Source organism: Copadichromis virginalis, linkage group LG20 (genome assembly GCF_057382275.1).
Source record: "Copadichromis virginalis isolate Kocher_CV1m ecotype Utaka linkage group LG20, C_Virginalis_male_GT1.1, whole genome shotgun sequence".
Lineage (NCBI taxonomy): Eukaryota > Metazoa > Chordata > Actinopteri > Cichliformes > Cichlidae > Copadichromis > Copadichromis virginalis.
Window position 1 is genome coordinate 12,830,140 of NC_140637.1, and position 27,499 is coordinate 12,857,638.

General features: G+C 42.3%; 1 protein-coding gene, 1 long non-coding RNA gene and 1 pseudogene across 2 annotated transcripts; 1 reads left to right on the plus strand and 2 right to left on the minus strand.

Moving 5' to 3' along the window:
* Positions 1-585: 585 nt before the first annotated feature.
* On the minus strand, positions 586-1,367 carry LOC146684445 (uncharacterized). The gene is made up of 2 exons (XR_014917061.1): positions 1,160-1,367; positions 586-1,075 (listed from the first exon to the last, which is right to left on the minus strand). It is a non-coding gene; the product is annotated as an uncharacterized LOC146684445 (long non-coding RNA).
* A 7-nt stretch (positions 1,368-1,374) lies between these two features.
* LOC146684446 (tonsoku-like protein) lies at positions 1,375-2,486 on the minus strand (annotated as a pseudogene).
* A 939-nt stretch (positions 2,487-3,425) lies between these two features.
* On the plus strand, positions 3,426-21,916 carry LOC146684447 (uncharacterized). Its single transcript, XM_085443119.1, has 5 exons — positions 3,426-3,693; positions 6,476-6,691; positions 8,718-8,933; positions 9,315-9,566; positions 19,950-21,916. Exons 1-5 carry the CDS (start codon positions 3,531-3,533, stop codon positions 21,152-21,154), a joined length of 2,052 nt encoding a protein of 683 aa, XP_085299245.1. The 5' UTR covers positions 3,426-3,530; the 3' UTR covers positions 21,155-21,916.
* Positions 21,917-27,499: the final 5,583 nt, after the last annotated feature.

The following is a 27,499-nucleotide window of genomic DNA, read 5'->3' on the forward strand; positions in this document are numbered from 1 at the left end:
TAATTTGATAACGAGCAAAGTTATTTCTCCTCAAAAAAGTGGGATCAACCAGTACATATAATATTCATCCTGCTACATTTAGAAAGTGGCAACAACAGTAAACATGAGTAACTCCACCGTGTGTCTATCCGGTCTTTAAGTGATGACGTGATCAATCCTACTTCTGGGCCCAAACTACTCTGCGTTTAATAAGGCTGTTGTGTTTTTAACATGTTTTAATGCTTTGTAACTTGTTCTATTTAATCTCAACAAGCCCCTTACAAAAAGTAAGCGATCACTGTCGGCCTCTCTCAGTTTTCTAGCGCATCTGTGGCTGTGTACCATTCGTGGTGCGTTGGCTCCCTCTACTGGTACGCGCCTCATTCAAATGTCGCCACACATTTAAAATTGCAGGGTGTCTTTACCCTGTCATAGCTCCTAGATAGATTTCTTCAGAGACCTGAAAATCGCTGTGATTATTCACCATAGCCTGCTGAGTCTTACAGTGAAAGAACGATGTCAACGTATAGCATCGTTGGTTACTTTAATTATGTTTGGTTTTTTTTAATCAAATCCTCCAAAACAGGACCATTGTGACACAAAACCTCTCACACACTAACACAAACTCTTTATACAGATACAGAGCTTTACATGTATAAATAAGGCAGACAAAAATGCATAAAACACAAGCTATCCACAGACTGTCGGTGGACGCCATGTCACTTTATTTTGTTTTTATCTTGTTTCTTTTTGGTGTAGCCTCATTAAACAAAATGTTTATAAAAATGACCACTTTTATTATGAATTATTATGAAATTAATAATTCATTATTAATTATTTATTATGAACACACCTGCCACCCTCAAGTAGAGGTGGCAGAGAAAGTGTCCGTGTGACTGAGTCCTGTCCCAGCTCTGCTTCAAGGTCTGTCGGTCCAGCTTGTTGAGGGCCTGAGAGCAAAGACGGATATCCTGGACCAGCTCTGACAAACTGTCCAGGTCTTGACTCTCACACACGCACACCTCGCCAAGGTAGCTACACTGCTGTCTGTCAGCCCATTTGCAGCCAGGCTGAGGTGGGTCAGAGAGCACTCGTCCTGCAAAAACACAAAAGTCTTAACCTGATTGCACAATTATATCTTTCGACAATAAATGACATTGCATGATTTTTGCATGCACACCTGTGACAGGACTTTGGCGAGGTGTTCCAGTGCCGGGTAATCAGCAGGCCCTCTGCAGACAGCTGACAGGTCCACGTGTGGGAGGCAGTGGAGGGGCAGTCTTTTTAACACCAGCTCAAAGCCGGTGGAGCCTAGGGGATTGAGGGACAGGCACACTGCTTTCAAATGGCCTGTGCCTGAACGTTCAGAAGATGTAAAGTTAGTTGCAGTTTTGCTTATGGGTGGGAGTTCAGTGAAGCTTAAGGCTTCAGTCAGCTGCTTGTTAGAGTCACCTGTGAGCGCGCTGGCTAGCAGCAGTCGATGCTGCTGAAGGAAACGAGCAGTGAGGCCGCAGGCCTGCAGAGACCGCTTGGCTAGCACAGGGCAGCAGGACAGCAGACAGGACAGAGACTCAGACATGCCGTCCCCCAGTGGGTTCATACTGAGGTCCAGCTCCTCCAGGCACTTTGAGTGGAAACGAGCAGAAAAAGCAAATGATCACGAGAGCCAATTCTCTCTGACAGATATCATTGATACGAATCAGGTTAGCTTGTTATTAAGATCTAAGGTAGTTATTAAGACCAGAGGTACTTAAATACAGGTTAGATGGTAAACCTGGAGCTGCCACTATTGGCTAGCTGAGGCCCTTACCGGGAATGCAGGTGCACTCTGTCCCTTTAAAGCATTTACAGCCTTCTCCAGGCCGTCCCCTGTAATGCAGTTGGCAGAAATGTCCAGCAGCTGCAGACGAGGCATGTGAGCGTTGTGGCAATCAGCTCAGGGAGAAGGTCGTCAGACATACGGTTTCCAGAAATTCGCAGCTCCGTGAGGCTGGCCTGAAGTTTTAGGGCACGGAGGAGCGGGCCGAGGGAAGAGGCGGCCAAACCGAGACACTTGGAGTCCTGACACGGAGGAACCCCGGTCCCGAACCTCATAGCCGGGAGACACGCTTGTTCTCATCTACAGGTAGAAAGAGATGGTACTTCATAACAGAATACAAAAATGCACTTGTGTGCATTTTATAATGCATTACCTCTGTGTTGCTCACCCACTGCCAGACTTTGACAGGCCTTCTTGTATCGCTCAGGGAGAGGAGGGAGATCTGAGCAAACTTCAGCCAGAACCTGCAACACAAACCCATCAGTTATCCTGCACTGGTGCAGGAAAGTGAAGCCAAGGATTCAATCCCAAAAACTGTGATTCCTTCAGTGTCTTCTGGAAGCTGGCTCCAAAAGCAAGTCAGCATCCAGTCTGGTAATAGAAATGGTTCTAATCTTTACAGTTTCTCAGATTGTAGTTTCTCAGGCAGCTTAACATAATCAGCCCTTCACCTTCTTACCAGAATCATACAGTCTAAAACCTGCACGCCTCATCTGGGTAATGAAAGATGAAGTCATTGTGGAAGGACCTAGAACCTCCATTCCTTCTATCAGTGATTTAAAAAAGACCTCTGTGTCTATGAGAAAGTCTATTTTATGAATTTGGGCCATACTTTGCCTAAGAAAAGGAGTATGCTCACTGGCTGACATGCAAGCTGTTTCACAGTCATAGCCGTCCTCTTGTCACTGTGGGTTTTTTAAAAAAAAAATCCAAGATAGCAACAGTGACAACATTTGTCTTAAACACTCGTGATCAGACTTCATCAACCAATCATGGTAGTCTTCAGCATCTTTTAAATTGTCTGTGGTCCAAGTATGGTCACTTCTGGCTCTCCTCGGTGTCACCTCACCTCTTCATTTGTGTGCAGGACGGCCAGTAGCTGGTCCTGCGGGGAGAGCAGAGCGCCTTCTTTCTGCAGAGAGAGACGAGGCAGGAGGCCACATTTCTGGTAGTAACGCTGAGCTGCCTGCTCACACAGCCACGACACAGAGCAGGAGTTGGCCTCACTGGGATGCAGAGCAATGACCCGCGATTAAACAGAAATTAAAAACAAAACAACAACAACAACAACAAAAAAACACTATACCAATCAGATTGGGATTTATTTTTATGTACTGCTCAAACTTAAAAGTTTTCACCGACCTTTGTGGAACTGGGATCAGGAAGACGTCTTCCTGAACCCGGACCCTCATTCTGATTGGTGGAGGAAGTGACGTGGGCATAGGAGCAACCAAAGTTTGAGTTGGAGGCTAGAGTAAACAAAATAAAACATTCAAGCACTGTTAAAACATCTGTATTTAATGTCATCAACTCTTTGTAGAAAGACAAAGCAGAGTCTGTACTAGAGAAATCAGGAGACCTGACGAGGGCAGTATTACGCCTTTTATACCTCCAGCCTACCGTAAATTCAGTAGAAGAAGAATAGCAGCAATGGCGCCATTGAGAGATCCCATCGCGATCCTGAATTAAGTTTGAAGATGTTGGTTTGGCCGTGTCGGTTGTTGTTGCAATAATGTCTTCAGCTCAGAATCTTAGAGAGTTTATCAAGGAGAGATTAACTTCTGCTGCAGAAGAAATCTTCTCAGAGTTTGAAAAAACGATCGTCCGGTATGAGGAAGAGATCCGTCAGCTAAGACTGCTTGATATCAGACCCGGGATAAAGTCACACAATACAGGTGTGGAGGTGTGAGGGTTGCGGGATCATCGTGTGATTCACGTGGGCATGATCTAAATGCATTGAACTAGTAATACACCACAGTAAAGTGTATGAAGTTATATCTGTGCAGTGTTGAGAAGGTTACTTTTAAAATGTTTTCCACGAAAGATTACAGAATACATGGCCCAAATGGAGTTTGTAACTATTCCATTAAGTTACTCAATGTGAATAACGTATTCTGAATACTTTGGTCCGGATTACTTTATTACTTGCTTGTTACAACTACTTGAATGTACTATTGCTGTGTGAATTATTGCTATAACTGAAGGCTACTAGCCACCGAGCTAACATTGTTAGCTGGCTTTAGCTAAAGTTATTTCATAGACTAAAGACTGTTAGACTTGATTCATAGCATTAACATCCTGCTAGCTACAAACAATCATGTGCAGTTCTGAAAGCAATCTCAAGTAAATTTTTAAATCGTGATGTAAAATGAGTAACAGTAGGGTGGACATTAGGCAAGGCTGCAGTTTTTGCAGCGATCTCGTATAGAACACAATTTCTGTATCAGTAATAGGTTTTCTTTCTGTTTGCTTTCAGAACTGCACATAATTATTTGCAAGTAGCAGGTTGTAATGCAGCCTTCAGTAATAGTAATGAGTCACACAGCAATAGTACATCGAAGATTCTGAAGTGAGACATAACCTAGATAGCTACATAAACTAATACAAGGTAGTTGTAGTAGGCTTACGTTAGGGCTGTACAATCAATAAAGATGAGGCAGAACCTGGTAGCTCCAAACAGAAGGACCAGTCAAAACAAATTGAGGATGTTATTCCTAAATGAGGGGCTCCCCCTGTTGCATGGACATGGTTTGGTTATGAAAAGTCTGACACGGATCAGAAAACTGTACTATGGAAATTATGCCCAGACTGGTTCCCACCACGGACTCAAACACGACAAACCTCTTCGACCACCTACGCATGAATCATGTGAAAGTTTGTGGAGAGAGTTTATAGATGAGAAGCAAAAAAGAGCCATCAGGTGCTCAAAATAAACCTTAGACTCATACGTTAGAACAGGCTTTTCCCCCACGTGTAATAAATACTCAAAAAGAAAATGGCGGCCGTTACAACATATATCTAAAAATATATAGTGCATTGGTCAAAATACTCGACTCCAGGTACACGACACCCAGCTGAAAACACTTCATGAAAGTCAAGTTGCCCAATATTCACAGAATTTACAGAAAAAGCACTATTTTGTCATATATATCATTATCGGGACGAGAAACGTCTTATATTGGGATATGAGATTTTGGTCATGTCGCACAGCCCTAGCTAATGTTAGTCTTTAAAAAAAGAATGTACTTCCAGATGTTTCTTTCGGGTGGAGTCTTTATAGTTGAGAGCAGCTCGGTTTCTGGGTCCATTGTATAACTGACGCCACCAACATTACCAAGAGACTTACACTAGAGCTTCTTGTTGCGTGTTTTGTTTGGGTTTCCGGTAATGCGTGAAATCAACAAAATTAGAGAGGGTATAGCCTGACATATGAAACAGGAAAAGACCATTGTGTAATCCATTTATTTAGAAGTAACTGTATTCTAATTATTACCAAATTATCGGTAACTATCGGCGGCACGGTGGTTAGCACTGTTGCCTCACAGCAAGAAAGTCCTGAGTTCAATTCCACCATCAGGCCGGGGTCTTTCTGTGTGGAGTTTGCATGTTCTCACCGTGTTTGCGTGGGTTCTCTCCGGGTACTCCGGCTTCCTCCCACCGTCCAAAGACATGCAGCTTGTGGGGATAGGTTAATTGGATAATCCAAATTGCCACTAGGTGTGAATGTGAGTGTGAATGGTTGTCTGTCCCTATGTGTTAGCCCTGCGACAGACTGGCGACCTGTCCAGGGTGTACCTCACCTTTCGCCCTATAACAGCTGGGATAGGCTCCAGCGCCCCCCGCGACCCTGAAAAGGATAAGCGAATGGATGGATGGATATCGGAATACAGTTACTCATGTTTTGTATTTTAAATGCATAATGCCGGTACATGTATGCCGTTACTCCCTAACACTGCATCTATGTAAACATACTTACGGCCACTTTGTTAACTACACCCGTTCAACTACTCTTTAATCCAAAATGTAATCAGCCAATCAGATGGCAGCAGTCCATGCATTTCAGCATATAGCGATCAGTGACGGTGATTGAAATCACTTTGATCATGGTGTGGGTGTTGGTGCCACATTGGCTGATCTGAGTATTTCAGAAACTGCTGATCTGTTTAAATTTCCAGCACAAACATCTGCATGATTTACAGAGAGTAGTCCAAAAAAGAGAAAATATGCAGTTCCCTTAAAATGACATTGAGTTCTCTGTACTCGGGTCTCCAGAGTTACCAGCTCTCAACCCAACAGAGCATCTTTGGAATGTAGTGGACCATGAGATTTGCATCATATTTATTAGTAAAATGTTAAAAGATTAGCATTAACAGCATATCTTACCTGCCGTCGTAAAATACTTTAAGCTTTCATGATCATATTCAGATCATGCTGCTGTTCATTTGTTTGTTTATTCACAGTGTGTGATGATCACTGGCAGTCACATCTAAAAATCAGACCCCAGACAGCTGTAAGGTTATCAACATCATCCAGTGAACAAATGACTATCAGTGAATGTTTCTGTGGCAACATAAAACGCAAGCTAAATTCTCAATAGGTGACCGTTTTCATCCTTCTTGAGCTTTCTTATCATCACATTAGTCACTATTTTCTTGTGTCCTTTTGTTGAACACGAAGGTCTGGATGATCAGCAGTTCTGTGACCATGAGAGGAGCTCCAGTCTCAACCAGGAGGACCCAGAGCCTCTACAGACTAAAGAGGAACAGGAGGAAATCTCCACCAATCAGGAAGGAGAGCAGCTTGCACTGAAGCAGGAGGATGAAGGGATTAATGTCTGGACCGGAGAACAGCTGGATTTGTTGTGGAAACCTGGATCACGGCTGACCAGATTTGGTATGTAAAAGTGTAATAAGCAGATTTCATAATATAGAAATGAATATGACTTATAACAAAATGTCACAAAGACACATGGCGTGCATTACCGCCTGGGATACTGCCTCACTGGAGACATGTTTTCTGTTTCAGATTTAAGTCATGTTAGCCCAGAACTGTACGCAGAATGTAGAAAAATGTTGAGACAATGAAAACTGTGGATTATTGGCCACAAGGACCAAGTTGGAGTAGTGAGCTGTACGCCTCATAAATGATGACTTTCTGCATGTAAACAGAATTCTTCTCTGTTCGCTGCATGAGAGAGAATATTTAAATATCGCTCACATATCTGAGAGACCTGCTCACAGTGTGACTTTTTTCTTGTGTGTTCTGTCCATCAAGACCTCCCACAGCAACATGATTGTAAGGAAAATGAGGATCTGGATGACCCGCAGGTCTGTAGCCAGGAAAGGAACTCCAGTCTGGACCAGCAGAACACAGAAACACTATAAAATAAAACTACAATATAAGACGAGAAACGTCTTATATTGGGATATGAGATTTTGGTCATGTCGCACAGCCCTAGCTAATGTTAGTCTTTAAAAAAAGAATGTACTTCCAGATGTTTCTTTCGGGTGGAGTCTTTATAGTTGAGAGCAGCTCGGTTTCTGGGTCCATTGTATAACTGACGCCACCAACATTACCAAGAGACTTACACTAGAGCTTCTTGTTGCGTGTTTTGTTTGGGTTTCCGGTAATGCGTGAAATCAACAAAATTAGAGAGGGTATAGCCTGACATATGAAACAGGAAAAGACCATCGTGTAATCCATTTATTTAGAAGTAACTGTATTCTAATTATTACCAAATTATCGGTAACTATCGGCGGCACGGTGGTTAGCACTGTTGCCTCACAGCAAGAAAGTCCTGAGTTCAATTCCACCATCAGGCCGGGGTCTTTCTGTGTGGAGTTTGCATGTTCTCACCGTGTTTGCGTGGGTTCTCTCCGGGTACTCCGGCTTCCTCCCACCGTCCAAAGACATGCAGCTTGTGGGGATAGGTTAATTGGATAATCCAAATTGCCACTAGGTGTGAATGTGAGTGTGAATGGTTGTCTGTCCCTATGTGTTAGCCCTGCGACAGACTGGCGACCTGTCCAGGGTGTACCTCACCTTTCGCCCTATAACAGCTGGGATAGGCTCCAGCGCCCCCCGCGACCCTGAAAAGGATAAGCGAATGGATGGATGGATATCGGAATACAGTTACTCATGTTTTGTATTTTAAATGCATAACGCCGGTACATGTATGCCGTTACTCCCTAACACTGCATCTATGTAAACATACTTACGGCCACTTTGTTAACTACACCCGTTCAACTACTCTTTAATCCAAAATGTAATCAGCCAATCAGATGGCAGCAGTCCATACATTTCAGCATATAGCGATCAGTGACGGTGATTGAAATCACTTTGATCATGGTGTGGGTGTTGGTGCCACATTGGCTGATCTGAGTATTTCAGAAACTGCTGATCTGTTTAAATTTCCAGCACAAACATCTGTATGATTTACAGAGAGTAGTCCAAAAAAGAGAAAATATGCAGTTCCCTTAAAATGACATTGAGTTCTCTGTACTCGGGTCTCCAGAGTTACCAGCTCTCAACCCAACAGAGCATCTTTGGAATGTAGTGGACCATGAGATTTGCATCATATTTATTAGTAAAATGTTAAAAGATTAGCATTAACAGCATATCTTACCTGCCGTCGTAAAATACTTTAAGCTTTCATGATCATATTCAGATCATGCTGCTGTTCATTTGTTTGTTTATTCACACTGTGTGATGATCACTGGCAGTCACATCTAAAAATCAGACCCCAGACAGCTGTAAGGTTATCAACATCATCCAGTGAACAAATGACTATCAGTGAATGTTTCTGTGGCAACATAAAACGCAAGCTAAATTCTCAATAGGTGACCGTTTTCATCCTTCTTGAGCTTTCTTATCATCACATTAGTCACTATTTTCTTGTGTCCTTTTGTTGAACACGAAGGTCTGGATGATCAGCAGTTCTGTGACCATGAGAGGAGCTCCAGTCTCAACCAGGAGGACCCAGAGCCTCTACAGACTAAAGAGGAACAGGAGGAAATCTCCACCAATCAGGGAGGAGAGCAGCTTGCACTGAAGCAGGAGGATGAAGGGATTAATGTCTGGACCGGAGAACAGCTGGATTTGTTGTGGAAACCTGGATCACGGCTGACCAGATTTGGTATGTAAAAGTGTAATAAGCAGATTTCATAATATAGAAATGAATATGACTTATAACAAAATGTCACAAAGACACATGGCGTGCATTACCGCCTGGGATACTGCCTCACTGGAGACATGTTTTCTGTTTCAGATTTAAGTCATGTTAGCCCAGAACTGTACGCAGAATGTAGAAAAATGTTGAGACAATGAAAACTGTGGATTATTGGCCACAAGGACCAAGTTGGAGTAGTGAGCTGTACGCCTCATAAATGATGACTTTCTGCATGTAAACAGAATTCTTCTCTGTTCGCTGCATGAGAGAGAATATTTAAATATCGCTCACATATCTGAGAGACCTGCTCACAGTGTGACTTTTTTCTTGTGTGTTCTGTCCATCAAGACCTCCCACAGCAACATGATTGTAAGGAAAATGAGGATCTGGATGACCCGCAGGTCTGTAGCCAGGAAAGGAACTCCAGTCTGGACCAGCAGAACACAGATCCTCCACAGACTAAAGAGGAACAGGAGGAAATCTCCACCAATCAGGAAGGAGAGCAGCTTGCACTGAAGCAGGAAACCAAAGGCATCATCATCTGGACCGGGCAGGAGCTGGGCATCATGTGGAACCCTGACGTAAAGTTGCACAGAATAGGTATGCAAAACTTTAATAGATAGATTCAGTTTTGTATTAAGAAATCTAACTCATGTTGGGTCTTAATCAGACCTCCAATATACTTTATAGAGGCACATGAAGAATTTAAAGACCGACTGCAATAAGGAAACTGACGTAATATTCTAAGAGCCAAAATGTCTAGCCCTCCCAGTGTCGCCCCTGTCAGGACTGTCTTATGTTGAAAATAATTGAGTACAAGAGAGAGGAAGACACCCTACAATGAGTTGAAACGTCAGCTTGTTATTTATTCCTCCATATTCATATTTGTCATTCATATGGTCACTTTGTTTGTCCCTCCAAATTGCAGTCGTCACTCCTTCGCCTGTGCTGCGCCCCTGCACCTGCAGGCACACTTACAGTGAATATCAAATTTAATAACAGGAAATTAACTAGGCATGTACTTTTCTTTCTTTTTTTGGCCACATTTTTCAAGTGACCTATATTTGACAACAGCATATAAAAAAATAAAACAAAAAAAAGAACTTTAAATTATGTTTTTGGTGTGCCATCTCAATGTTTTCAGTGGCCCCCATATGGCCACCCATATGAAAAAATTCTGGAGCCGCCCCTGTACATTATGACTGAGTACATCCACTAAACCTTTTGTGGATAACATAACAATCCCCATGAGGACTGAACGATCAATTTAAAAATAAAATATATCAATTTGAAACTAAGCTTTTAGCAAACCACACAACACTATGATAGGTGTGTCCTTGTGCCATGTGTTTCTGGGTCTTTCTTCTTCTTTCCCTTTGGATTCCAGCACAAGGCCTGTGTAGTGATGTTATTGGTGGACTTCCTGATTGTGTGGCCAATCCAGCACCACTTTCTCTCAGAACTGTATTGCTATTGGTTTCTGGTTTGTACTTGTCCACAGTTTGTAATCCTCTCTGGCCACTGGATACGGAGGATTTGTTTTAAGCAGCTGCTGATGAATGTCTGCAACATACAAAGCGCTGTCTTTGCTTCATGTTTACGAGCTATAGAGAAGTATAGGTGTGACCCTGATTTTAAAAATGCTCAGCTTCAGAATCAGAATCAGAATACTTTATTCATCCCGAGGGAAATTAGGGTTACAGCAGGCAGCACGCTAATGGCGCATGCGCACTTACAAAGGAACCTTCTGACCAACTTTACACAAACATCACATTGGGCAGACATGGACATTATGGACAATGCTGGGCATCCTCTGCACACGGCCATTAACAACCAGAAGAGTCTGTTCAGTGACAGGTTGCTTCTCCCAAAGACAAGAACTAACAGACTTAAAAACTCCTTTGTCCCACACGCCATCAGACTGTTTAACTCCTCCCTGGAGGGGAGAGGGAGGGGAAACAGGAGGACAAAGGAGGGGGGAACAACTAAGCTGTAGTGCCTCTGCACCTCACTGTGCAATACCTTTTGTGCAATACTTTTGTAAATAGTCAACGGTGCAATAGACTCAATACTTGAAATGTGCAATTCACTTGTATTTTTATTTTTATTCCTATTTATTCTATTTATCCCCTTCGTATATTTTATTTATATTGTCTCTGTATTTATATATATGTGTGTGTGTGTGTGTGTGTGTGTGTGTGTATATATATATATATAATATTCTGTAACTCTGTAACTTCTGTCGGTGCTGTGCTTTTTTGGAAATCGAATTTCCCAGAGGAACCCACCCGAGGGATTAATAAAGTTCTATCTAATCTAATCTAATCTAACATGTCAGAAAGGTAGGCTGATAGGAAAAAACAACGAAAATACACTACATGAGGTAAGAGGAGGAGAAAAAAAACTCCACTCAGACTGAGCTCCTAGTGGGAGAACAGTTTGATAACAGAAAAAACACCTCAGCACAAAAGCACATGACTATCAATACACCATAGAAACACAAGACAAGCAACAGGGGCGGGTAAAGGGTAAGAGAGAGCCGGTGTAGACAGCGCATCCGGTCCTGCAGCATCTGTGCTGGTCCAGTTGACTGCTATCTTCCCCGGTAGGGCACAAGCATCGAAGGCGTTGGAAAGGGAGAGGGGATGAGTGAGTGCTTATCAGTGTAAGTGTGTGTGTCTGCGTGTCCATAGTTTAGCTGAGACAGTGTCCTTCGGCCTATCAGGCTAAGTAAACAGTCCTCCAGCCAATCCAGGTGTCCTTGCATGGGATGGGAAGAATAGCCGTAACACAGCTTGGTGAAATTTCTGACCTCTTGAGTTTCAAACATTTTTTAAAATGATGTTGTTTATTTTTTCTTACTTTTTTTTACACTAAATTTACTAACCCAAGGTGTTATTCACCCCTACTGAGATTTTCAAAGGTCGTCAGCTCAATTCTCCTGCTTTTGTTGTGCAAACCACCCATTATCTTTGAGGCCTGGCACGTTTACTCAGAGTAGCTCAGATCCAAGGCAGGCCAAACCTCTGTGTTACAACCTTCAGAAATGCCTGCCGTATCTATACAAAATATCCCACACATTGACTGACCTGCAAATGTGTAAGACACATTCACAATATATGGAAACACAAGTCTGTTTTATTTATAAAAAATTGTGTGAAAACAGAATGAAAAGTTGCTAATACAATGACATGAGTGACATGTGTGATCTCCCCAGCGTTGCATGTTCTCTCCTTTGCCTGTTCATGTAAAAATAGCAAAACATAAAAAATTAATTCTGTCCCTCAGTTCCAGGTTGGTTCATCTCTTCATCTTTCTGCCTTTTGTCTTAGGTTACTCTCCCACACAGTCTGTCTGTCTGTGTCATAGTCTGTTTGCAGCATTCAGCAATGCAGTTCCTTGACTCTCACCACAGATCTTCCATTGTGACTGTGTATGTGAGGGAGTGGCATTGCATTACTTCAGCACAGTGCTGTGCATAAAAGCAGACAGCCCAGGCTGGAGAATCATTTCTTCTTCGCATTTCTGACAAGGCACATCAGGATGGCCTCTGTATCACTGCCTCACAGGAAGAACATCTGCGCGCAACAGGCGCGCATCCATTTCCTTGCTTCAGGAAATGGATGAAGCAGACTCTGATGGAGGAGAGGTTTCATTTGTCCAGCAGGCCACTGATACCTCCTCAGAAGAATCTAAAAAGGAGATGGAACAAGAACCCAACATGCCTCCATGGAAGAGGCACCGTGGTACTGGGAAGCCCAGTCTGAGCCACACGGCAAAAGACGGCACTGTGTGGGTAGAGGAGGACATTGGAATGCCCAGTGCAGTAGCAAATCGCTCGTGCTTCACTCGTGCTGGACCCACAGAGTCTGCTAAGGTCTGTCATTGCCATAGTACGTAGGGCTGCTCAATTAATCGAATTTTAATCACGATTACGATCTGGGCTTTCAACGATCATTAAAAATGACTGAGCCGATTATTAGCCCCTCCCTAATTTATCCGCGACACCTTAAAGGCCGGTCCGTGAAAATATTGTCGGGCATAAACTGGTCCGTGGCGCAAAAAAGGTTGGAGACCGCTGATTAAGAGGACCCGAGGGAAGCTCGGAAAGCTAAGCAGAAGTTATTTGGAGAGTGACTGCCGTTGGTTGAAAAGAGAGTTTAAAAAAAAACAAACTTCAGTGGTGTTGCACACTATTTTATATTATTTTTTTAAAGTCATTGTTAACCCTTTAAAGCCGGTCAGAGCAGCACGCTCCGTTTTGCGTAACTATTTTTAAATCCCTGTAGAACCTGAACCGTGTAAGCTAGCGCAATAATTTGTTTTGCATATGAAACCGGAGGAGTTGTACTTACATCTGATGCCATCAGCTTGTCCTCGGTCACGGTTTCGTTCCACATATAGCTTTGCAAAAATTGCATAAAAAGCGCTTGCAGGAACAAAAACATAATATTCCAGAAACACGCTTTGCCGTTCCTATCAGCTGTTCGTAACACTTCCCACAGTGAAATGATGCACATGCTGTTTTCTTTGCAAATTTGCATCATAGGATTGTTTTTTGTTTTTCCTGCAGTATATAAAAATTGCTGTATCTCCAAAATAAAACTATGAAGACACTCAAAATAAATTTCCTGTGGTGGGAAACTATTTTTTGCAACTTTATTGTATTTAAAGTTTTGAGGGATAAGCCTCTTAAATTTCTCCAAGTAGAAATATACAGTGGGGCAAAAAAGTATTTAGTCAGCCACCGACTGTGCAAGTTCCCCCACTTAAAATGATGACAGAGGTCAGTAATTTGCACCAGAGGTACACTTCAACTGTGAGAGACAGAATGTGAAAAAAAAATCCATGAATTCACATGGTAGGATTTGTAAAGAATTTCTTCGTAAATTAGGGTGGAAAATAAGTATTTGGTCACCTCAAACAAGGAAAATCTCTGGCTCTCACAGTCTTCTGTAAGAAGCTTTTCTGTCCCCCACTCGTTACCTGTATGAATGGCACCTGTTTGAACTCATCATCTGTATAAAAGACACCTGTCCACAGCCTCAAACAGTCAGACTCCAAACGCCGCCATGGCCAAGACCAAAGAGCTTTCGAAGGACACCAGGAAAAGTATTGTAGACTTGCACCAGACTGGGAAGAGTGAATCTACAATAGGCAAGCAGCTTGGTGTGAAAAAATCAACTGTGGGAGCAATCATCAGAAAATGGAAGACATACAAGACCACTGATAATCTCCCTCGATCTGGGGCTCCACGCAAGATCTCATCCCGTGGGGTCAAAATGATCATGAGAACGGTGAGCAAAGATCCCAGAACCACACGGGGGGACCTGGTGAATGACCTGCAGAGAGCTGGGACCAAAGTAACAAAGGTCACCATCAGTAACACACTACAACGGCAGGGAATCAAATCCCGCAGTGCCAGACGTGTTCCGCTGCTGAAGCCAGTGCATGTCCAGGCCCGTCTGAAGTTTGCCAGAGAGCACATGGATGATACAGCAGAGGATTGGGAGAATGTCATGTGGTCAGATGAAACCAAAGTAGAACTTTTTGGTATAAACTCAACTCGTCGTGTTTGGAGGAAGAAGAATACTGAGTTGCATCCCAAGAACACCATACCTACTGTGAAGCATGGGGGTGGAAACATCATGCTATGGGGCTGTTTTTCTGCCAAGGGGACAGGACGACTGATCCGTGTTAAGGACAGAATGAATGGGGCCATGTATCGTGAGATTTTGAGCCAAAACCTCCTTCCATCAGTGAGAACTTTGAAGATGAAACGAGGCTGGGTCTTCCAACATGACAATGATCCAAAACACACCGCCCGGGCAACAAAGGAGTGGCTCCGTAAGAAGCATTTGAAAGTCCTGGAGTGGCCTAGCCAGTCTCCAGACCTCAACCCCATAGAAAATCTGTGGCGGAAGTTGAAAGTCCGTGTTGCTCGGCGACAGCCCCAAAACATCACTGCTCTCGAGAAGATCTGCATGGAGGAATGGGCCAAAATACCAGCTACTGTGTGTGCAAACCTGGTAGAGACCTATAGTAAACGTTTGACCTCTGTTAATGCCAACAAAGGTTATGTTACAAAGTATTGAGTTGTATTTTTGTTATTGACCAAATACTTATTTTCCACCCTGATTTACCAATAAATTCTTTACAAATCCTACCATGTGGATTCATGGATTTTTTTTTCACATTCTGTCTCTCACAGTTGAAGTGTACCTCTGGTGCAAATTACTGACCTCTGTCATCATTTTAGGTGGGGGAACTTGCACGATTGGTGGCTGACTAAATACTTTTTTGCCCCACTGTATTTGTGTGGGCTGAGATTTTACTTTCAAAGAAAACACAGTAATGATCAGATAAGCCCACATCAGACACAGTAATGTTTGAAATGCTCAGGCTCTTGGAGATCAGTAGGTCAAGAGTGTGTCCTCTATTATGTGTGGCCTCTGTTACATGCTGAGTCAGCCCAAAGTTGCCCAGAGTGTTACTCAGGTCTTTAGTCCCTTTGTCCTGAGGGTTGTCCACATGGATGTTAAAATCCCCAACAATAATTACACAGTCGAAATCAACACAGATCACAGACAGCAGTTCACTGAGGTCATTAAAAAAGTCTGTGCAGTATTTGGGAGGCCTGTAAACATTAAGAAACACAACTTTGGACGGGGCCTTCAGCTGTAAAGCCACATATTCAAAAGACTGAAAACTTCCAGGAGATAGCTGCTTACATTGAAATGATTCATTAAATAAGACAGCAACCCCTCCTCCTCTCCTGCTCACCCTGGCCTCACTGATAAAACTGTAGTTAGGAGGGGTCGTCTCGATGAGAACAGCTCCACTAAGCGAGTCATGGACTAAAGTAAAACAGTATGTTGGATGTGCCATGCAATGCTCAATTACATGGGTGGGAACTAGTGTGTTAGCGCAGTTAGCTCGTTAACGTGTTGGCCGTTTAGCCCCATGCAGGGGGCGATCGGTGGTAGCTCGTTAACGGAGATTTGCCGTGTTGTGGCGTTAAGGTCATTTCAACGAGATTAACCTGAAAGCACTAGTGGGAACACAACGACTATGACTGCACATTTACGCCGACATCATCCTAGTGCAAAGACAAAAACAACAAGCATGCTACTAACTATAGCCGAGTCATTTAGACAGCTGTTAGCACATGATTCTCCTTATGGGGACCTGATATGTTTAATATGCTGCTGAGAATATAGCCCAGAAGAAGCGGATAGTATAGCTTTTATTTTGGAAAGAGACATTTCTCTGTAATAAACTCTCTTTTCCAAAGATGAGTGATTCCTCAATCAGATACAGGGCTCGCAAAATCGCTAGCCCGACATCCTGGGGCTAGCAATTTTTTCAGTCGGGCTACCAAAATCTATCTCTGCCCTGCCCGTCGGGCTATTGTAGGAAGGAAAAATATATGTCAATGCTTTTGCATTCTTTCAGAAATGTAGCTGGGTAATTATGTCATTGGCATCGGTGAGCCACTGTCAATATGTGACATATTGAAATCCCGTTTGAATTTGCGCTTGTTTTTTTGCTTTCACTTTGCAATTTTACAGGTCACCAGAGAACTTCAATCTATACATCTAAAAACCACAGACCAGGCGAGAAATTTGGGTGTAGTGATGGATGCAGACCTAAACTTAGAAAAACACATTAAGACAATAACAAAGTCAGCTTACTATCACCTCAAGAATATTTCAAGGATAAAAGATCTGATGTCTCAACAGGACCTGGAAAAACTAGTCCATGCATTCATTTTTAGTAGGCTTGATTACTGTAACAGCATCTTTACAGGTCTACCTAAAAAATCAGTCAGACAACTACAGCTCATTCAGAACTCTGCTGCTCGAGTCCTCACTAAGACCAAAAAAGTGGACCACATCAGTCCAGCTCTGAGGTCTTTACACTGGCTGCCTGTCCGTCAGAGGATAGACTTTAAAGTTCTGATGCTGGCCTATAAAGCTCTGAATGGTTTAGGACCAAAATACATCAGTGACCTCCTAACCCAGTATGAACCTTCCAGATCCCTCAGGTCATCTGGATCCGGTCTTTTATCAGTTCTCAGAGTCAGAACCAGACACGGAGAAGCTGCATTCAGCTTTTATGCTCCTTATATCTGGAACAAACTCCCAGAAAGCCTCAGATCAGCTGAAACACTCAGTTTATTTAAATCCAGGTTGAAGACTCACCTGTTCTCAGCTGCATTTGAATAAAGCACCAAATCCACACTTTTAAGCTTAAATTTCAAAACTTACACTAACTACTGATCTTATCTATTTCTGATTTTATCTGTCTTGATTTTATATACTGTTTTGTTTGTTTGTTAATTAGTTAAGCTTAAATTTCAAAACTTACATTAACTACTGATTTTATCTACTGTTCTGATTTTATCTGTTTTGATTTTATATACTGTTTTGTTTGTTTGTTTGTTTGTTAAGTGGGATTAGAGCTCTGGGTAGCTCCCCAGCTGGGTCTAGACTGGGTCTAGAGAGTATTTTAAATTCGGGGAATTTAAAACAGAAAGTAGCTCGTCCACATAAGGACTGGTAGCTCCCCTTACGATAAGGGTTCAGATCGCGCGAACAGGTGTGGGATTAGAGCCCTGGGTAGCTCCCCAACTGGGTCTAGACTGGGTCTAGAGAGTACTTTAAATTCAGGGAATTTAAAATAGAAAGTAGCTCGTCCACAGAAGGACTGGTAGCTCCCCTTACGATAAGGGTTCAGATCGCGCGAACAGGTGTGAAATGTGTGTGTTTAGTTAGTTTGTTTGTTTGCTTGTTTTAATCAATTTTAAATCATGCTTTTTATTTGTTTTTGTTTCTAATGTCTCTGTAAAGCACTTTGAATCACCTTGTTGTTGAATTGTGCTATACAAATAAATTTGCCTTGCCTTGCCTTGCCTTGCCTTGCTTACCTTCAGGGTCATACGTCACATGAAAACCAAAATAATTCCAAACGCCAGATCTGAATGAGGGTGGGGGAGGTTCATGTTGCAAGGAGAGCTTAACTTCTGTCTTGCTAGCTTGCCCTGCGCTCTTCATTCTGACTATGCTGTCTGTGTTGAGCGCTCAGTGGATCTGCGTTCGACTACTCCGCCTAGGCTGCACTGTCGAGCGCAGATCCACTGAGCGCTCCACACAGACAGCATAGTCAGAAGGAAGAGCACAGGGCAAGCTAGCGAGACAGAAGTTAAGCTCTCCTTGCAACAGGCAAATTGACCCTCATTCAGATCTGGCGTTTGGAATTATTTTGGTTTTCATGTGACGTATGACCCTGAAGGTAAGCGAGTCATGGACTAAAGTAAAACAGTATGTTGGATGTGCCATGCAATGCTCAATTACATTGGTGTGAACTAGTGTGTTAGCGCAGTTAGCTCGTTAACGTGTTGGCCGTCTAGCCCCATGCACGGAGCGATCGGCGGTAGCTCGTTAACGGAGATTTGCCGTGTTGTGGCGTTAAGGTCATTTCAACGAGATTAACCTGAAAGCACTAGTGGGAACACAACGAATATGACTGCACATTTACACCGACATCATCCTAGTGCAAAGACAAAAACAACAAGCATGCTACTAACTTTAGCCGAGTCATTTAGACAGCTGTTAGCACATGATTCTCCTTATGCTGCTGAGAATATAGCCCAGAAGAAGCGGATAGTATAGCTTTTATTTTGGAAAGAGCCATTTCTCTGTAATAAACTCTCTTTTCCAAAGATGAGTGATTCCTCACCAATTCCTCTGACATCGTCTTATTAATCGTTAGCTTACTATGCAAACATGACAAGTGAAATCTCCCGCAGCTTAAACATGTGAGAGGTTGATCGCGCAGAGAATCGCTGAGCTTATGTGAGTGCGCGTGTAAAAGCATTTCAGTTCTGCTGAGCCAAATAAGACAGGTCAGGGTGAAGAAGTGACAGCCAAATAAAAGCTTACCACAAAACGGAGAAGTTATGACAAATCAGACTATAAGGCAAAAAGAAAGTGCAGCTTTATGGTTTCATGGACAAAATAATTTCTGTGGCTGCAATATGACGAGCTATATAACCAGGGCTGCACATAAGTGGTCCACAGGTGCGCATTCGCTGTCAAAATAAAAAACGCGCACAAGGGTTAGGGTTAAATTTAAAAACTGTACTTTTGAGTTAAAATATATATTTATAATTTTAATAAATGACAAATTAAAAAGGCATGAACATTTTTTTTGTATCGAAAAAATATCGAACCGTGACACCAAAGTATCGAACCGAACCGAACCGTGAATTTTGTGTATCGTTGCACCCCTAATATATATATATTGGGGGTGCTAGTAGGTGTTAGGTTCAGGGAATTTACGCAAATTTGCACGGGGTTAGTAAATCTAGTGGTAGGGACTTGCACCAAGAAAAAAGTCAGTATTTCTAGTGTTAACCATAATGTAAACCAACAAGAGGCCACCAGACAGGAAAACATACAAAGAGACTTTAAGAGAATGCTAACTGCCCCAACAGTACTGACCTAAGCCTAATCTTAAAAGTAGAGAGGGTATCTGTCTTCCGAATCCAAATTGGCAGCTGTTTTCACAGAAGAGGGACCTGAAAGGTGAAGGTTCTACCTGCCATTCTCCCCAACTTTCAGGCAATGAATGGTTAATCTAAAAAATAAACAAAAAAATACTGCAGTGAGTGTCCTGTAAAGTTTTTAACTAATTTTAAATAAACTTTTAAATGTTTTGTGCACTTTGATTAAAAATTTTCAGGGATACGACTTTGTTTTGTTTGATTATATATCGTCTTTATTTTCTCATCGTAGATGGTCTGTTTATATTATTTGTAGAGTTTGTAAATGAGCAGCCAAAATGGTTTTCACTGAGTCAGCAAAACTGTTTCTCCCCACAACATGATTTTCATTGGTATATCTAAGCAACATGCTTACCATGTGGAGATTTGCTAATGGTTAAGGCAAAAAATGTATGCTTTTTGATCTGTCCCTTCAGATTTTCCACAACATGACTGTAAGGATGTGGAGGGGCTCACAAATCAGCAGGTCTGTAACCAGGAGAAGAACTCCAGTTTAGGCCAGGAGGATCCTTCACAGATTAAAGGGGAACAGGAGGAACTCAGTACCACTGAAGAGGAAAAACCGCTTGTACTAATGCAGGAGACTGCAAATTTTCCATCTCGTGAAAAAAGTGACCACAGTGAATCAGAACCATGCTGTGACCAGTGCCTTTCTCACAACTCTTCTGACACAGATGAGGATGAAAGCAAGGATGGTAACTCACACAGAAATAAGTCGGAGCAAATCGTATCAGGCTTGTCAGTTCAAAATTCCAAGACAGCTAAGTTATGTAGAACCTGTGGGAAAAGATTTATTTGGAAGTCAGACTTAACTAAACACATGCGAAGTCACACTGGTGAGAAACCACATTGCTGTAGCACCTGTGGGAAAAGATTTCTTGTAAAATCAAATTTGAAAACACACATGCGAATTCACACAGGTGAGAAGCCACATTGCTGTAGTAGTTGTGGGAAAAGATTTCATGTAAAATCAAATTTGAAAACACACATGCGAATTCACACAGGCGAGAAGCCACATTGCTGTAGCACCTGTGGGAAAAGATTTACTAGCAAGAGTGAGTTGAATATACACATGCGAATTCACACAGGCGAGAAGCCACATTGCTGTAGCACCTGTGGGAAAAGATTTACTAGGAAGAGTCACTTGAAGAGACACATGCAAATTCACACAGGTGATAAGCCACATTGCTGTAGCACCTGTGGGAAAAGATTTACTGTGAAGGGTCATTTGAATATGCACATGCGAATTCACACAGGCGAGAAGCCACATTGCTGTAGTAGTTGTGGGAAAAGATTTCATGTAAAATCAAATTTGAAAACACACATGCGAATTCACACAGGCGAGAAGCCACATTGCTGTAGCACCTGTGGGAAAAGATTTACTAGCAAGAGTGAGTTGAATATACACATGCGAATTCACACAGGCGAGAAGCCACATTGCTGTAGCACCTGTGGGAAAAGATTTACTAGGAAGGGTCATTTGAATATGCACATGCAAATTCACACAGGCGAGAAGCCACATTGCTGTAGCACCTGTGGGAAAAGATTTACTAGGAAGAGTCACTTGAATATGCACATGCGAATTCACACAGGTGAGAAGCCACATTCTGTATTACTTTAGTACAGTTGAAAATGCATTTCGGAAACCATCCTACATGCTAAGTTTTTTTTTTTTTGTTTCTGGCTCCTTGTTTGGTTTGTTTCGAGCCCTCCATCCTGTTTCCCCCGCCGCCCACCCTGGTTGGGTTGTTTTTGTTTTGTTTTGATGTTTTGGTTTGGGCTGTCTGGAAGCCAGCCCTTAAGGGGGGGGGGTACTGTTAGGATGCCTGGGTCGTTGACCCAGGGGTTTTGAGTTTATTATATTATTTACACTTTCTAGTCTTTGGTTTCTTTGAGTTCTGTCTTATAGTTTATGTCTCTGTCTTCTCTAGCTGCTCTGTCTCCCCTGTCAGCTGTATCCCCTTGTCTAGTTCGCGTCTCTGTGTGTCCTTAGTGGCTATATCCCCGTGTCCAGTCAGTGTTTGTGTCTGCCCTGGTCCCACGTCTCTGTTCCCTCTGTTGCAGTGCGTGCGAGTCTGTGTCTTTGTTCAGTCTGTGTTATGTGTTTCCTGTTTTACTTTGAAAGTCTATGTCTGATGTTAATGTGTCTGGTTTTGCTTCCCCTTGTCTCGTTAGGCCTGATTTGCCCCAGCTGTGTTTCCCTCCTGTTACCCATTCCCTGATTGCTCCCTCTGTGTATTTAAGCCCTGTGTTTCTGTGTCCGTGTCGCGATCTGCCGTTTATTTTGCTGTGTTTTGTCAATCCGCTGGTGTTAGTTTATTTTTGACCTTTTTTCCCCAGTTATGTTATGTTTGAGTTCAGCATTAAAGCTGTTTTGGTTTAAGTTCTGTCTCCGGAGTCTGCACCTTGGGTCCTATTCCTGTCTGCACACAGCCACACCTAACACCACTTTGTTCTTTAGAACTAGAATTTAGCTTCGATGATCATTTGTATTGTCATGTACTAATATTATATTAGTTTTATATTTATATCGCTGAAGATCGAGTTACTTGAGCATAAAAATAGATGGTAGATGGATGGTAGAAGTAAGGACTTTCTTACTTTGATTTCAGAGACTGTATTTTTTCACTTTAACTTGAGTAAAGAAGTTGACTCAGTACTTTTACTGGATTAGTTTTTTTAACACAAGTATCTGTACTTCTACTTAAGTGCAGGAGATGGGGTGGAGGAGGGCCAGACAGTAGACCAACTTTACCTTAATTCCATTATGGATGAGAAGTACTGTGTTAGCTAGGGCTCTGAAGTTGTGGGACTTGAAATACAAGACGCCGGCTTTTGAGCTTTCACCTTCCTGCTCCTATGTCTGGCCTTCCTGACAGCAAGAAGACTGACTCCTCCTTTACCATTTTGAGTAAAATCCTTTCTGCTTGACTCTGTCCTCTGCTTCCTGAAGTACAGAAAGGCTGAAAATGTTAGGTGGTAAATCCTCCTTTGCACTACAAAGGACACAGAATTCAGTTTTAGTAGCTAAGGTTATCAATGCTAAAATGAAAATTCCTCCAACTTTGAGAATGATGACAAGAGCAAGAGCAGTAGAACCATATTAAAAGCAGTATAGCTAATACTATATGCAAACACCACAAGCATGTTTCATGCCTTTGCACAAACGATAACAGCAGCAGGAACCATGGCTGCACACAGACCCATGAACACTGCTGACGGCTAGTGATGTGCGGATCAATCCTGAAATATCGATTCCTCCGATACCAGTCATTTATGTTCTAGAATCGATTCTCACATTAAAATATCGATATTTTTTAGTAATTTAGGGTAAATTTGTAGTTTATCATTAACAGCAACACAGTGGAAAGAAACTATAACATTCGGATTGTCTACATTCAAAGGAACTACTTCCTCTTCCGCCTTTCATAGTCATGTGCGAAATACGGCTGTATAAATGTCTCGCAGCCCCTTGGCGCGCGCACTCACAACAATGGCAGAGCGTAATTGTGCGGACGTATTTTACCTCCACAAACAGCTGAGACATGGTTTGCAATACATGTGGCAAAAAAGTGCTCCAACAGTGAGGTGTGGTGGCTATACTTTCCCAACCTTGAGACCTCAGAATTAGGGAGACATTCAAAAGGGCTGTTGGGGGGGTGATAAATACATTTTACAGGGTTTATTTATCGGATAAAATACGTTAAATGTCACCGTTATTATTGGCCGGCCCGGAAACAGCGGGGGTGTCGAAATTCAGAGGCTGCTTCCACCTGAGGACCCGCCCTTCGCGGTCTAAAGAAAGCCGGGTAGTACGTCATGAGTTCCCTCGGTGGAGTGAAACTGCCGTCTGCTCCTTGCTATCTAAAATATAACCGGGCGCTGGCGTAAACTCTCGACCGTCTCACACTTTGTTTAATTAGTTTTCTGTTTGATGTTTATTCAGCTGTGTGAAAACCCCGGAGGAACCCTCCCGAGGGATTAATAAAGTTAAATTTAATTTAATCTAATCTAATAACTTTAATCTCAGCCAAACCGATTTACTCACGAACAAATAAAACACTGAAAAAGCCAAACAATAACATTTTTAAGTTATCAAAGTGACTTATATATCATGTTTAACCCGAGTGGTGAAAGATCGCGGGGGTTTGAAGACGATGTGTCGATCGGCTCAGATATTTGAAGTTTACACAGCTACATTCTCACCTGAAAATATGTTAAAAGTTTTGTTTTTGTTTTTTGCGACCCAGAAAGAGAAATAAGAGTAATATTAAAACTAAGTTGCTGCCGCCATTGTTGTAAACTGGAATTGGCTGGGCCGTGCTATGAATTCTGCAATATGGTGGAAATTTGGGAGAATGGTGGCTCCGGGATTCTCCCGGAAAAATCGGGAGGGTTGGCATGTATGGTTGTGGCAACATCACTAACCTTGTCAAACACCTCAGAGTAAATCATATCACAGAATATGAGGCGCGTATGTTGAGACGAACTGAAGAGGAGGAGAGGGACAGGTGCTGCTAGGGCGAGACAGACCTCTCTCATGGAGTCCTTTAGTGCTGCAGGCAGGCAAGGTGTTCAAATAGCGCACAACTTCAGTTTTTTTTATTTCTACATGATAATTCTGCATTATTAAGTGATAAGAACAAGTAATCTGATATCCTGTAATCATTATGATGCTATAATTTGAGATACAATAAATAAAATACGTTTTTGTATAAAGTATCGGTATCGGATCAGTATCGTCGATACCACCCTGAATATTACTTGGTATTGGATCGGAAAGGCAATCAGTGGTATCGCACATCACTACTAGGCTGTATCCCAATTCAGGGTCTGCAGCCTTAAAGGCCGCATTTTAAGGCCGATTACGTCACCGCGACGCGACGAAGGCTGTCCCAATTCGAAGGCTGCTCGAAATGCGGCCCTCAAATGCGTCCTTCATTTCCCTGAATTTTAAGGACGTGGCGGTGTAGACTTCGTTGGCCCAACATATCCCAGAATGCATAGCGCGGCGGTGGGTGTGGATAATTTTGCCGAAAAAAACAGCGGATGAGGGGCGCCCGAAGAGTAAACTTTAAGTACTGAATATTATGTCACTTATTTATGTGCAAATGTTTAATAACGAAGAACATTAAAACATTACTGTTGGCCACATGTCGGCAAAGTTATGTGACATTAGTGACGTTTGTACTAACTTGGTTTTAAAGCCTTTACTTTAAAATATACGCCGTTCAATAGCTGAGCTTAATCTTACAGAGAATGATCAAAGCTCATGTAGAAACAAACAAACAAATGAACAAAAGATTTTCTCCTTCATTTCTGTCAAACAAAGCTGTATGAAACGTTTCCAGCTGTTAGTATCATGGTTGCTAGGAAACCTGGGCTAGACCGTCCCATTTCACAAGCCTCGCACTTCCGGCCTTAGCAGTCTAAGTACGCGGCCCTTGAGGATCGTTGAGGCTGCGTACTTTGGCTGCAGACCCTGAATTGGGATACAGCCCTAGTGAGCCTTGCCCCCAGTTAGCTATCGAACTAGTGGGTAACAGACGTCTCCGAAAACGTGTGGTGTCTTGATAAACTGAGCAAATATTTGAGGTTTACACAGCTACATTCTCGCCTGAAAATATTTTAATCGTTTATTTTGTGACCCAGAAAGAATAATAAGAGTAATATTAAAACTAACTAGCTGCCGCCATTGTTGTAAACTGAGCTGCGCTGCGCTATGAATTCTGGGATACAGCTTCTTCTTCTTTGGGGTTTAACGGCAGCTGGCATCCTTGTACATACAGTGCTGCCATCTTCTATTTCAGTCCGTTATTACACTCTTAAATCCTACTACTTATTCCTGCGTCTTTTGTGATGCTTCAAACGAGGCGTCGACTATTAAATCAGTCGTCGACGATTTTGATAGTCGACGTAATCGTGACTAGTCGACTAATCGTGGCAGCCCTAATCTAAAATAATCACCACTACAACATATAGCTTATATTCCACTGGCCCTTAGACAGACCTATTACCTTGGTCTTCAGTGTTATAATCATCCTCTATTCCAATGCCCTCTGTCAGTTCTTTCTGTTTGCGGTAATTCAGCAGGAATTGGTGAATGCTGAGGTCTTCCTGGTCACTGGAGCTCTACCTGGAGCTGGCAGACGTACTGGTACTGCTACAATTGGAAGGAAACCACCTCGCTAAAGGAAAAACAAGACAACAATATCAAAATAGGTTTGATTACAATAAAATAAGTCAGTTAATCAAAATCAGTGTGACACAGACGCTGATTTTTTTGAGAAGAGCCCATTAGTGACATTTAATTCCATATTTTTACCGTGAGGGCTTGTAAAACTGCAAAAACTGCCAACACCTATAGTGCCGCTGTCTAAATATTATTATGAATATGAATTCTACAAGAGAAAACGACTGAGCATTTAAACCATCACAATGTATTAAATGTTTCCAGAGATACTGATAATTTGATAACGAGCAAAGTTATTTCTCCTCAAAATGCGCCTGACTAAAAGTGGGATCAACCAGTACATATAATATTCATCCTGCTACATTTAGAAAGTGGCAACAACAGTAAACATGAGTAACTCCACCGTGTGTCTATCCGGTCTTTAAGTGATGACGTGATCAATCCTACTTCTGGGCCCAAACTACTCTGCGTTTAATAAGGCTGTTGTGTTTTTAACATGTTTTAATGCTTTGTAACTTGTTCTATTTAATCTTAACAAGCCCCTTACAAAAAGTAAGCGATCACTGTCGGCCTCTCTCAGTTTTTATTACAACTATTCATTTTAAAGCTCAGTTTTTAAAACCTTACCATGTAACTATAGCCCAGGCAATGCAGCAGCACATTAATGACTAACCTGTATGTGGATGGATTATCTCAGTTGTTCTCTTGACTGAAGTTTGGTCCGTTTACAGCATCCTGCCATGCCACTGCATTTGTCCCTAACCATCGGGAACCCTCACCTTAACTCTTATCCAGTGGGAAAAAAGTTCCCCTTCATCACTGTGTTAATGTTATGCTAACATAGCTGTTTCGCTAGTCACATATCACATCACTATATACCAGCTAGCAAAACTTCAGTAACCCTACAAACATCACTGCTGCTTACTTTCCTGTCTTCATGTATGTCAGAAGTGATAGCAGAGCTGTGCCTTTTAATTTGTTTTAGAAATCCCTCAGTCAGAACCTGGTATATTATATTTAGACGGAAACTAGCGAGCTAACTCTCTGCTAACTTCTAACTTCAGACAGATTTTTAACTCTCAGTGATCATTTGACTTTGGGACCTGCAGTGTAGTTTGGGTCCAGACACGCTAATGACCAGACTTAAAGACCAAATTTCGGGTCACTTTTGCTGGTCCCAAGCCCCAATAAAGAAGCTAGCTTGAAGCTTGACATAAAAAACAATAATTGCTAAGAAACGTGTAATTTGTAGTTCTAAATATATTCTAAATGCATTTAGATCGTTTTTACTCACTTTATGTCTCTTCCACGATGTTACGTCTCTCTCCTATGTTGGTTACAATTACATAGGCACTTAGCAGGACAGTGGAAAAACCCAGGGCCACAGTGATACTGAGAATTCCACGGTGTTCACTGTCTTCAGCAACCTTACAAGGGCCGGTTGAACGGCTACAGTCTTATCATACATGTGCAGTGTTCCTACAAGCCATAAGGTTACCTTGAGTGAGGAAGATGATGATTGAATGTCCTCTGAGTCCATAGGTTGAGGTGCAAGCACATTTCTCCCATTCTCCACAGAGGGCAGTGGCGCATAGGTGTGACATCACTAACACTTAAGTTGCTTTTTAGAGTGATAGCAGAAAATTGTGAGCGTTACACTTGTATGCGGCTTGAAGTAGGCACACATTGGCAGGGATGTGGTTGGAACGGCTGACTAGATAAGGCCTGGTGTCCAGCTAATGAAAAAGAGCCGAAAATTGCGCACTTTAAATA